The sequence below is a fragment of the Eublepharis macularius genome, chromosome 11 (genome assembly GCF_028583425.1).
Source record: "Eublepharis macularius isolate TG4126 chromosome 11, MPM_Emac_v1.0, whole genome shotgun sequence".
In the NCBI taxonomy this organism is placed as follows: Eukaryota; Metazoa; Chordata; class Lepidosauria; order Squamata; family Eublepharidae; genus Eublepharis; species Eublepharis macularius.
Window position 1 is genome coordinate 34,515,831 of NC_072800.1, and position 13,066 is coordinate 34,528,896.

At 42.0% G+C, this 13,066-nt stretch overlaps 2 protein-coding genes across 2 annotated transcripts in view; one reads left to right on the top strand and one right to left on the bottom strand.

The window, feature by feature from the left end:
- The window catches only part of ACAD11 (acyl-CoA dehydrogenase family member 11), a 37,824-nt gene that overhangs the window by 20,154 nt on the left and 4,604 nt on the right, over positions 1-13,066 (top strand). Inside the window, exons 14-16 of the mRNA XM_054991261.1 lie at positions 8,325-8,391; positions 9,218-9,303; positions 10,703-10,774. Coding sequence (XP_054847236.1) covers positions 8,325-8,391; positions 9,218-9,303; positions 10,703-10,774 — 225 coding nt within the window. The remainder of the gene's footprint in view (positions 1-8,324; positions 8,392-9,217; positions 9,304-10,702; positions 10,775-13,066) is intronic.
- ACKR4 (atypical chemokine receptor 4) lies at positions 1,321-6,262 on the bottom strand. The gene is made up of 2 exons (XM_054991264.1): positions 6,200-6,262; positions 1,321-3,114 (listed from the first exon to the last, which is right to left on the bottom strand). The coding sequence occupies exons 1-2, from the start codon at positions 6,240-6,242 to the stop codon at positions 2,042-2,044; spliced, it is 1,116 nt and encodes a 371-aa protein (XP_054847239.1). The 5' UTR covers positions 6,243-6,262; the 3' UTR covers positions 1,321-2,041.

Consider the following 13,066-nt stretch of genomic DNA (forward strand, 5'->3'; position numbering starts at 1 on the left):
TTGCATGCTGGGATGGTGTGATAATTACCTATGCCCCTTTAATTAATGCACATGGAAATGTGTGAAACCCAAGGTGTATAAAGCTGTTTTTAAACCTACATTTTATTTAACATTATTACTATGAAACAACATGTTTAAAGCACTTTGGCAAAGCATACAACTATACATTGTCTTAAATATGAAGTGTTTTGTGTGTAAAATTCTAGCCAAGTATCTAAATGTAATAACTGTATTCTTCAGCACTATTATTAATAATAACGTAGACCGCTTCCATCACCTGGAGCGGGTCTCCCGTTTAGCTTCCTGCTTCAGAGACCCCTCTCTGCGGGGTCTCCCCAGAGCTCAAGAAATCCCAAGCCCCCAGATCACAGGGTTCGGCTCTCGTTCAGGAGACAAGCCCCTCAGAGCCGCTGACCTCGCTGCGCCCGAACCCCGGGGTGGGGGGTAACGTAGACCACTTTATGTATAAATTCCAAGAAAATCCTGCAGTCCTGACTGTATTGTGTTTTTGTGTAATTTGTTTGTGTAATTTGTTTCATTTTATATTAAATAAGATGCAAAAGGTACACTTTTTAAACTGGAAAATAGTGACAGAAATTTACAAGTATTGTCATTTAACCATTTAGTATCTGGAAAGATATTTTTAATGCAATAAACCGATCATAGTTAACAAGAATAAGTTGGTAAATGTAGTTAAGAGCTAGCCTTAAACATGGTGGCACTAGTGACAAGGAGTAAAACTGTAGCTGTGTCTAAAATCAGCATCTGTAACATGACAAAAATTATTCCATGTACAGTGCAATCCTAAACAGCCTTTAATTCCGTTGAAGTCAGTGTGCTTAGAAGGATGTATGTCTGTTTAGTATTGCACTGGTACAGTGTTACAAATGTCACCATTCCTTATTCCTAGATTTGCTGAACTCCAACTAGGTCCTAGAGATGTTTCAGAATTGCAACAGATTATAGATTTAAATTCCCCTGGAGAAAATGGCGGCTTTGGAGGGTGGACTCAATGGCATTATTCCCGGTTAATGCCCCTTCTCTTCCCAAACCCTTCCATTCTTCAAGCTCCACTCCAGCTTTTCCATGAATTTCTCAACCTGGAGCTGGCAACCCTACCTACTCCCAGGGCTTTTTTCCAGCTGGAATGCGGTGAAATGGAGTTCCGGCACCTCTTGAAAATGGTCACATGGCCGGTGGCCCCGCCCCCTGATCTCCAGACAGAGGGGAGTTTAGATTGCCCTCCATGCTGTGGAGGGCAGGCTAAACTCCTTTCTGTCTGGAGACCAGGGGGCAGGGCCACTGGCCATGTGACCATTTTCGCCGAGGGCGATTTAAACTTTTAAAAACTCCCCCTTTGTTCCAGCTGACCCAAAGTGACATCATTGTGTGGGCCTGGGAGTGTGCATGCACTTTTTGCATGCACGTGTGGTACCAGGGGCACCACCTCACACAGGGAGTTGCCCCCTGTGCTGGCAACCCACTGAGTTCTGCTACCTCTTTTCCCAGAAAAAAAGGCCTGCCTACTCCATATAGTTAATTGGTAGGAGCAGGAAGGCACACTGCACCAGGATGCTGGGTACAGTAAAAGTTTAAAAAACAGAACAAAAACTAACTTGTTTATCATGCATTAGTCTGATACAGGCTGCTTGAGAAAAAGCCAGCCCTGCAGAACACAACTTTGGTATACTTCTCATCCCTGCTCTCCACATGCACACACCTCACACAAATCCCTCCCATGTTTTTAAGCGTATCTCTTATTTTTGTGTCTCCATCCCTCAGTTCCCCATAAAGTAGTCTATATTAACTGGATGATATTGTACAATAAACTGAAAGCAAGAGTGGAAATGGTACGTGCCATGCTGGAGTGTCTGGAGTACAGATTGCACCAAGATTTCTGCTTTGCTCTACCAGTTTAAACAAGTATTTTGAGATGCAGTTCTATGCCCAGGAGCAGATACATTCTGTTATCTTGGAATCAGCCCTCAATGTCTGAATGTTGATTCGCTAATGTGGACTACGGTACCCTCCTCCTAGTTTTCTAAATAGTGAAGCTGCTTGTTTGTTCTGCAGAGTCCTCCTCGTACCCCATGGGAATCTCTTCAGTTGCTGTTTGTTGTCTTCTCCAGTAGCCATATTTTTTTGCTATTTTCACCATATACATTTTAAAAGAGGCTCCCATAAAAAAATACAGGATGGGGTTTAAGCAGCTGTGAAACAAGGCAATACTCTTTGTGACCTGGAAGGCAACATCGATGGCTTTGCTTACGTTGCAGTCTGTAATCAGGTGGAAGATAATATCTATGGCTCTCCAAAGCTTGACAATGTTGTAGGGCAATTGGGTGAGGATAAAGGCAGAGACGACTGCTGCAAGAACTTTCAGGGGATGGGATTTCTTAACGCTGGGACTCTTAATGAGAGCTCTGGCAATAGCCGAGTAGCAGATCACCATGACGAGGAAAGGCAATACAAAACACAGAGTAATTTCCAAGATTTGGATGGTTGCTTTAAGCGTTACCCCAAGGCTCTTGGGAAATATAGGAAGACATTCAGATCTGTCGTGTAGCTCTTTAACTGTGTTAAAAATCAGTTCAGGAATGCATAGCAACATGGCAGCTATCCAGACAACGGAGCAAGTTTTGCTGCATTTCTTTGTATCTCTTTGTTGATTCTGGGGTTTGATGATGGCATTATATCTGTCAATGCTGATGCAGGCCAGAAACTGCATCCGAGCGCTGAAGGTCAAGGTGTACATAGCAGAGGTGATTTTGCACAAAGCGATACCAAGCACCCATCCGTGCCCAGCATTTGCTGCCCAAAATGGGAGAGTGAAAAGCAGTAGCAAATCGGCAATGGCCAAATTCATTATGTACACATCTGTCCGGCTCTTTAACTTCTTCAAGTAGGCATATATCGCAACCACTAAAGAATTTCCAGCAAGTCCAGCAAGGAAAACAATGGAATAAAATGCAGGGAGGAATGATTTCCTGAAATGTCTGACTTCTTCTTTGACACACATCTCTTCATACAAAGCATATTCTAAAGTATCATTCCATTCCTCATCATTGTAAGAATAATCTACTGAAGAATTTATATAGGACTCCATCGAGAAATCTGAATGATAGAAAAAAAAATCCAACTTAATTCCATCTTGAAACAGTTGCCTCGTTTTCTTTTTAAATACCAGATAATGTTTGAATCAAAGGTTCTGAGCACATGTAGAACCAAGCTAGACGTTACAGTGACTTCTGCTGGAAACAGCAGCTCTGTGGCTAATCTCCCTTGGTGATGTCACAAGGTTGGAGCCAACCACTCTACTGATGGTGAAAATGGAAGGAAGGGGTGTCTTTTGAGCACCAAAAAAAAAAGCTACACTGAGAAGCATGGGACCTGTACGTACAAAACCATTTGAGACAGGGGTTGCAAGAGATAGGGGAACTGGGCAAGACAAAGTGAAAATGCTGGTGGAACTCAAACCAGTAATTTGGTTTCCACCACCACCACCCCACCAGCTAATGATGTGCAGTAGGGTCAGGGGGATGCAGAACTTCACGGACACTAGGACATGGAAAGAGCAAGAGTCCAGTAGCACCTATAAGACTAACAAAATTTGTGGTAGGGTATGAGCTTTCGTGAGTGACAGCTCAGTTCTTCAGATACGGTTACAATGCGAGTTGCACATTCATACTGAAGAAGTAAGCTGTGAATCATGAAAGCTCATACCCTACCACAAATGTTGTTAGTCTTATAGGTGCTATTGGATTCTTGTTCTTTCCTACTGCTACAGACAGACAAACACGGCTGCCCATCTTGATCTGTCTCCACGGAAGCCACTAATTCTGATCATTATTGTGGATGATGGTAGGGACTAGTCACGTGACTCCTGTTTTTGGCCTTTTGGGCAACAGCCACATCTTTAATATAGCATCTAGTTTAGTCCTGATGCTAGGCAGCTGCCTACTTCCAAGCAAGAGTGCTTTTGCTCACAGTGAAAGTGGGCGAGGGCTAGCTTAAATTTAATTTTAAAAAGTGTTTTAAAATTAATAGTAATGAATAAGAGAAAGGTGAAATACCTAAATAGTACACCATTATCTACATTTGTCCTTGGAAATGTGGCTTCTGGCCAAGGAACTAATGTGAGCTGCTTTGGCTGAGCATTTCCATTTCCTGATGGGTTATTGTGTCTGCTTGAGGTTGCAGCCTGTTGTGGGAAGCCCTCTGCAAAAGTATTAAAAAGCAAATATAGTGTTACAGTTTAGGAGTCTGTTTTGTATTAAGTCTCCAATAGCCACTTAGTGGGATTTCATCTATCAGTGATATTTCTAAGTGTTAGGCTAGAATCCAAAGGGCTGGCTGCATGAGAGCTACAGTGAGGGGTAGGGAAGGAGTACTCATGGACATTTTTTAGCCTTCCCAAGTCCTCTGGAAAGGCAAGATCAGGGGGCCTGTCTGGCACAGTATTTCACAAGGCATAGCTGTCAAACGGGACAATTAGCAAGCTACACCTATGCCTACGTGGGAGCAATTTGCTCATGAGCACTTTTTGGATCCTAGCTGAGCATTACAACAATGGTGTTAATATGCTTACATAAACTGCAGACCAATGAAATAAGGCATGCTGGAATTCCCCAGGCCTGGAGCTGCTGATGGGGCGGCATTTGACTTCAGCACAAGCTACAGAGGTCCTGATGAAGGTGTCATGTAGTAGTGCAACCCTCCTCCCTTATGTAAAGGGCCGTGTATCACATTCTGTGCCATCGGGGTGGCATTCAAGGCCGTGTGCAGCCATGATAAAGATCACAATAATAACACACAATTTAAAAATGTATACAATTCCAAATGGAAAGAATTGTCCTCAGGTGACTTACTGGCAAGATTCCACTCAAATGATAACAGTTCGTCTGTTTTAAGTTTCCTCTTATGTGGTGTCTGCAGCTTATTAAATGCCTGGCTTACAGTGTCGGGAGTATTCCTCTCTGACTAACAGGAAGATTGAGATGCAGGACATGTGGGAGATGGAAATAGACTCCAGCTGCCTTAATGCCTCTGCCATAATATCTGAAATACATCTTGGAAACATTAGAATCCTAGGATTGGAAGGGGCATCCAGGGTCATCTAGTCCAACCACCTGCACAGTGCAGGAAATCACAACGATCTCCTCTTCCCCCACACATGCCCAGTGACCCTTGCTCCATGCCTATAAGTCTTATTAATTACAATGCTTATAATTGCTGACAGATTTTGCTTAACAGCAAAATTTGCAACAAGAACCTACTGAGTTTCCACATAAATTAACCTGGTTTTTTAATGGACTTCTACAATCCTGTGGCTGTCAAATAGACCCCAAGCAAATCACAGACATTTAAAAAATCGAACTTGGCACCAGCTGCAAAGAATGGGGTGGGGGAATCAAAAAATCATTATTTCCCTTTGGCAGTATAGAAAAACGTAGCAAACACGCAAGGGGAATTTAAGAAAAAAATATTTTTGTCAACTTCACTCAAAAAAGCTTGTTTCACTTTCCCGTGTGTGTGTGCATAAAAATGACCCCAACGCTGTCAGAGTAGACGCTGCAAATTTATAAAACAAATTACAAGTGGGGAATGGGCATGGAACACCACAAGACAAGTGACTCGTTAAAGTTGAGGAATGCACAGTGTATAGAACTGAGGAAGATTGAAAACAAAATTTTAGCCATTTCCCCTACCTTTGCAGTCAGTTTGATCCCACTCTTGGAGATACTTTAGTGCATCATAGTAAATAAAGGCTAATTTGCCTTGGTAAGCTACATGCTTAAAAGTAAAAAGAAAAAACTACTTTCTAGGTGCCTTTCAATGTAATCAATTCATAATAACCTATTTGTATACATCAGCTCTTCTCTATAAAAGGCGAATCCATCTGTCTTACCTAGAAGCAGGCTTGATGCCAGAGGGCTGGCATCAGCACAAGCAGGGAACAGAGCTTCCAGCTCTGCAGTGCCCCTCTAATGGACCCTCTTCCTTTCTTCCTCATCAGTAAATAGTTACCGTTCCTTCTTATGGGGAAGATAAAGAGCTGCACATTTAGGGATACTGAAAAGCTTCCCTTTATCCCTGATACTGCATGGCACCCTTTCCCCTGATGCCTCTTAACTGACCAGGATCCCATAGCAATATATGATAAGAAAGATAAATTCCAAAAGAAAAATCTGTGACTGACCTGATGATATTTTGGTAGCAGGAGCTGCAGTTAGGAACTCCATCTGCGGAATGTGGTTCTTGTGTTCAGACTCAAGAATTTTGTCTTCCTTCCAGCACCACCACGCCTTTGATTTCCAGTGTCTTACTCTGTTTTCCCTTGAATGTCATTTGTCAGCAATGGTTGTTCTTTCCTGGAAACCAGCTGTTGCAGGCAAGCTGTGGTGGACGTCAGTTTGCCTTGAACCTGAATAACACTTTTTTCTTTGGAAAATCAGAGTAGCAATAAACTTGCATGTTTCTAGGATGCGTCAAGCACTTGTCGTAGGATAATGGAAAAAGTTGAATCCAGCTGTAAGGAGAGTTTAGTTCAGATAATCATGATTTTTAAAAAATATAGTTCTCTTAAGTCGCTGGAAGTAGGCTTTAAAATAATGGGCAGGTTGCCATAAATGAACAGCATAGAAGTATGGCTGCAGGGGCAGAAAGCCCACCGTTCACTCTTGACTGGCCTGTCTACTCATGGCAGGAAATGAGAAATCACTTGAGAGGCTTCTGCCACATTGTGGGGGGGGGGGGCTTGCAGGTTTCCTGAGGAGAAAGGCACATGGAGAAGGAGTACCGTTTCATTTCCCCAAGTGCTTGAAGTCCACTGATTTAAATTTTGCAATAGTGCTCATCAACCCAGAGAGATGATAAAATGAAAATGGGCAACCTGGTTTTTTAAAGAGCACAATCTGCATATTGTTAAGTTTAGAGATTAGCAGCACTCATAGGATGCCACACTTTTAAGGCCCCCTGCCCTTTACGAGATAAAAAAAAAATCAGCCCACATTGCTCTACATGTGGCCACCAAGGAAATGGGAGAATGTGCTCACCGAACTTTTGGGGTAGGCCCCTGTGCTCTGTCAGAGAGTACAGGATAGAAATCTGTTAAAGTACTGTTTTAAAAATAAACATACCCATTTTGTTTGTAGATCCAGAGGAGTTTGCCGTGCTAGTCTGTAGTAGCAAAATAGTAAAGAGTCCCAGTAGCACCTTTAAGACTAACCAACTTTACTGTAGCATAAGCTTTTGAGAACCCCAGTTCTCTTTGTCAAATTCAGCCATTTTGTTTGAGATCTCTGTTTTAAAGTTTTGCAGCAGAAAAAGCACAATAAATCTTTCTGTAGTTGAATGTGTCTGCATTCCTTGAATGCCAGCTTTGGGATTGGGGGCGGGGGGAGATGGAGGTTGCTGTTGAATTAGAGTAATCTTTGCAGCCCACTGAGGTATGTTTCATTTGGACTCTGGCTTTTCCTCTACTATTTGATGATTTAATGGCTGTAATGATTTCAGCTTTTTTGATTTCAGCTTCTTAGACATATGGCTGGAGTGAGTGAAATCAGGTTACTTGAATATCCTGTTGTTGTTCTACAGTTAGTCTGATGTGACTATGTAGTATTGCAGTGGAAAACAGCATCTGTGACATAGTTCACCAAGTGAGAGTTCTTAAAGCCTTTATCAGGGAAGTCTTATAAGTCTTTAATTTAAGCGTCTATCTGATATATGGAGATCCTAATATTCTATTATTTTGGCAATGGTGAGGGAGGTGGGCTGTTGTCAAATCACAGCTTTGCAGATAACATAGGTTTCTCCACTGTCTTCGGTCAGCAATTGCCACTTTGTGGCATCACAAAAAATTCGGAATGTTGATCTATTTTCACTAGAATCACCAGCCTAATCTATGTCTGTGGCTACTGGGGCCATTTTGTGACCAGCGGCACCAGTGCCCTCTGTTTGGCTTTGAGTGCCTTGCTGAGTACCCACGTAGGTGCCTGATACAAGGTTATGCTCTAAAGAAGTTATTGTCTGACTCAATTCAAGCTACCGTCATTAGAGATGTTACTACAATCTGGTTGTAAAATGTCTTGCTAGATAACAGGTATACCAATGGTAAAATCCTGAACTCAGTTTCCGTTCAAGAAAATTATCTTGGTTGTGATAGTTGGTGTAGGCATTTAGGTTTCCTGGCAGTGCACGTTTATTTGAAAGCAAGCTGTGCCAACCTCAGTGAAATTTATTTCCTAATTAAGGTGACTAGCATATGGAAACAGACCAGTCCTAAACTCATTCACAGAGGTCTGTCTGTGTCTCATATATTTTAGGAGCTGGAAATCCAAACTGCAAATTTGCAATTGTGATGGCCAGAGACAAAAACACCTCTGCATTCAGGTAAGAGACAAATTACAATACTTGTGTTTGGAATTTCCAATCCAAAACAGAGACTTAACATTATAAATTCCCCAATGCCACTTTCACCAGCTACCATATCTGATGTCATTATGGTTTAGATCAGTGAATCTAAAACTGTGGGGCAGGCCCTCCCTTCAGGATCTCCTTATACATTACAAAGTCCTCATGTTTGTGGGAGAACAGCATAAGGATTTGGTATTACAGGTGCAAAGGGAGTTTGTGCCTTCCAGACACACACCAACTGTTTTCTATTTGTGATCGCAGCATGCTGGGAGGAGCAGTTGTAGCCTACCCTCACCCCACCCCTTTCATGCCGCAAACTGGCCCATGGAGTCACTATTGTATTAAGAGATATAAAGTCAAGAAAAGAGAGAGAGACTTTTTGACTGTAAAATTGTCACCCAATTGAAGACAACCTGTTTTTTTTCTTTTTTCTAAAGTTGACTTTTCCCCCTTCGGGGCAGAAAAAACATTATGTTTAGACATGATGTGGCTGCTAACATGACAAGTAGATTTCATTTCAATGTGGGCTGCTAATGTTGGCAACTCTTCCAGTACCTGGCTGTTCAAGTGCTGACGCCTGCATGGTGCTGACCAAACACTCCATGCTGGTTCCTACTAATGCCTGTCAGTACGGGCAAAGGACTTCCCCCCGATGCAAACAAAGGCAGCTCCTTCTTGCACACCACAGGAAATGAAGCTTATAAATCATCTTTGTATCTCATTTTCTAGATAGCTTACTCTGTATTTTTGAAAAAAGAGTGCGAAACTCACTGTCTGCTGCTATTATTTTTGCTTTGATTAGATATAAACAGCACAGTATGATCATTGTGCCAATGGACACCCCCGGAGTCAAACTTATACGGCCTCTTTCAGTCTTTGGTTATTTTGGTAAGTAGGATTGCTAGCCAGCTATGATTTGTAGTGATCTGACTGGTTAAAAGTGTGGTCTAACATGTAACTAGTATAGATGTCTACAGGGCTCATTTCGAGAGGGAACACGCAGGAATTCAGTTCCCTAAAGAGGTTGCATGTCAGGTGGCCTCGCCCACCTGACTCTCTGCTATTTTGGGCCCATTTCAGCCTGGATTGGGGCCAGAATGGCCCATATCAGGCCTCTGATGGGTGGTGGATCACTGTCCTGTTTAGCAGCGGCCCGATCCTGACCATTTTGGGCCCCTTTTTGGCCATTTTCAGCCCCTTTTTGCCATTTTGGGCCCAATTTCATCCCTGAATGGCCAGGATTGGGTCCAAAACAGCCAGGATAGGTGATGTCAGAAGATGTGGTATATGCAAATCAGTTATGCTAATGACACTTCCAGTGATGGCAAGGGGCGTGGCATATGCCAATGATTATGCTAATGAGTTATGCTAATGAGTTCCTCCAGCTCTTTTCTACGAAATGTCCCCTGGATGTCTACAAATCTAGCTAACATTGGAACAAGTCAAAGATTGTTGTTGTTGACCTTACTCCTTCCCTAGCCAGAAGTGGTAGAGGAGGGCAAGAAGGGAAACTGCAATCTAATCCCTGCCTCCAAGGGCCAGACTAGATGTTATGGCATCCATGGTTCTGACGTGTAGACACCAATGCCATTTTAGAGCTGAACGTGGCCATTTATAAATGTGAAGGCCTGATTGGGCTGCAGCATGATAAGGCCAGGCAATATTGGTCCCTCTCTGGTGCCTTTTCAAGTTCCAAAACAGGTGTCCTGCTACACTGTGGGCCCTCACAGCATTTTTAAATGGCTGAGTTCAGCTCTAAAATGGTGCTGGTGTCCATAGGTCAGACCTGTGGACAACATAATGTCTAGTTGAACCCTAAGACTCACTGAGAGGAACAAGACATCTCTCAAGGGCGCCTTTCTCCAGTGAGTGAGAATAGCTGTCTTACATGTTTAGTCATGCGCTTTCCAAAGCCAGTATCTAAACTTCCATTGATTAGAAAGGTTCAAATTCAGGATTCTTGGGAGTCAGCGGCACCAACTTAAAGACTAATGTGATTTTATTGCAGTGTAAGCTTAGTAGCTTCAGAAAGGGCGCAACTAAACATATAAAATGGGAATTGTCCATGCAGCCCACTAACCTGCATGCATGGAGAAATAGCCGAGACCCATATCCCTGAAAATAAACTTCCCTGGGATTTTGGAAGGGACCACTCGAGGGGAAGGGAAAGCAGTGAAGGCCCACAGTCCTTACATGAGCAGCTTGCTGGATCCAAATCCGTGTTATTTTTACAAATATTGACTCTGATCAGTTGACATTTACCTTTGTTCTTTTCACTGTGTTTCAGATTATTTTCATGGTGGGCATTTTGAAGTCCATTTTGACAATGTTCAAGTACCTGTTTCTCATTTAATACTTGGTAAGCTTCATCATTCCTCCCTCCAGGGGCACCTATAATGGTAACAAAATTGCCTTGGCTGATCTTGACTCTGCTTTCCATTGTTGTGGCGTCCCAGCAGTATCATGTCATGTTACAGTTCTGCAGGAACTGTAGGTCTCACAGTGGGGTGGATTCTGCAGATCTGCTGCAGTAGAAAAGGAACTTTACTCCAGCCGAGGGAGCCTTTTTCTTTTGCAGGAAAATAGTTGAAGAGGAAGGTTTTTTTCTGCTGGAGGAAGCACTTCCACTGGCAGAAATTACTAGATCCAGCTCATGATCAAAACTTTCAAGATGATGGAGCTCCTTCTTAGCTAAGGGTTTGGATCACAAAGCAGAGGTTCAGCTGCGTGATTTTGATGCATGCACACAATTAAAAACTTTTACTTGAAACATTTTTCTTAGACCCACTTATATTTTATGTATTTATGTGTTGCCAAGGGGCAATGGTTCTTTTGGATTTAAAGACAATAAACACATGAAGTGTTGAAGGAAAATAGATTTATTAAAATCTCTCTGACAATTTATAGAAATGAATAAATACAGAACAAAGAGTATGCTTATGCCGCTATACTGCTGTCGGGAACCCAGGAAACAGTAACGGGTGGACCCCTGGTTCTGGCCAGTTGTGCAGCGCTGCTTCCACAGTTCAGCCTGAGCTGAGATTCATCAGTGGAGGAGTTCTCTGAGACTTACATAGAAGCTACATGGCCACACCGGTGCACGTGTTTTCCCCTAACTGCCCTGGGAATGGAGTGATGTATTCAAGGCCAACTGATAAGCAGTAAATGGCAAGCATCCAATTAGAAAAGTGCTTCTATCCTCCCTAAAAAAATTGTACCAGGTGCATGGTTTAACTCATAAACATCCCATTCCCTAATGCAGTAAGATAAGATGGATTTAAAGTGAAAAACATGTTTTGAAGAAAAAAATATTACATTGCCAAAACAGTGGAGAGTCTTCAGGTCTAGCCTAAAGAGCAATTTAGGCTCAAAACAGAAGAACCATGGCACACCAAACCTGACTCCTTGAGTTCATAGTAATCTTCTGAAAGTACCCCTACAGGACCCACATTGGCCGTTTTCACACTACTGACCTGCTTCCATAACGTTGTGCAACGTTGTGCAAAAAATGCAGATGATAGCGTCTTCTCATGAGAGTTTTGCACAAAATTGCGCAAAACTCTTGCAAGAAGAAGCTATCTTCCATGTTTTTTGCACAATGTTGCGGAAGCAGGTTAGTAGTGTGAAAACGGCCATTTATTTAGTTTCTGCCTTTCTCACTGAGACTCAAGGTGGATTACACAATATGAGTAAGTAGAGTCAATTTCAAAGATATTTCAGTAAACAATGTAATAGGGTATATGAATGCAAATTTGCAAAGATTTAAAACAAGTAGAAATCCAATACAGAGTTGGAAAAAAATGCTGAAACAGAGCAAAAGCAATTCTAAGCCTGACATATTAAACAACACAGAAACTACCCAGTAGGATCATACTTACAGCAACAGACAGTACATAGTAAAGTCCCTATCCCTTTACTAATACATCTTTGTGAAACCACTTTCTTTCAGCATGGTACTCCTATCCGAGTACAAAGCCCTTTTGAATAATTCAGTTTTGCATTGTATGCAGAAAGGCAGAAGAGTGGGTTTTTAGGTGAGGAGGGAAGAGAGATACTTACAGATTAGCAACAGGAGTTCAGATGTGTCATTGCCATCTAGATTGTATTCTATTAGCTTTGGTGTCCCTGCAATCCTGTGATACTTCCTCATTACATTAGATCATTGGCAGAATGTTAAACTTGCAACAGTACTCTTGGGCAGAGCTAAAATTGTTGCTACTGCAACCCAGCTAGTTGGTACTAACATTTAATAGAACACAATGTTCAATGTCAAAGGAGTAAGCAATACTCAGTCGGGAGTTAGTGTCTAGTAAATTCTCTCGCCTGTAAGCAGAAGTCTTGCTCTTTTTAAAAATTCTCATCTTTCTTCCTTTCTTCTGCGATTCCTTCTTATAAGGCATTTTGATTAGTAGGATTTCAGATGTTTGCCTGAAGTAAACTTTCATTCATGTTTCAGTTATTTACCAGATTCATACATGCTCGTTTCCAAACTGGAGATACTTGGTTTTAAAAGAATATTTGTGGTACGGATATCCCATTTGATCCAAAAATTGTGCTGTGTTTTTCTGAAGGATATTATTGAATAATTTTAAATCATTTGAATAGTTTTAAATCTTTTAACTGCAGCAATTAGGTCTATCACTGCGGTATT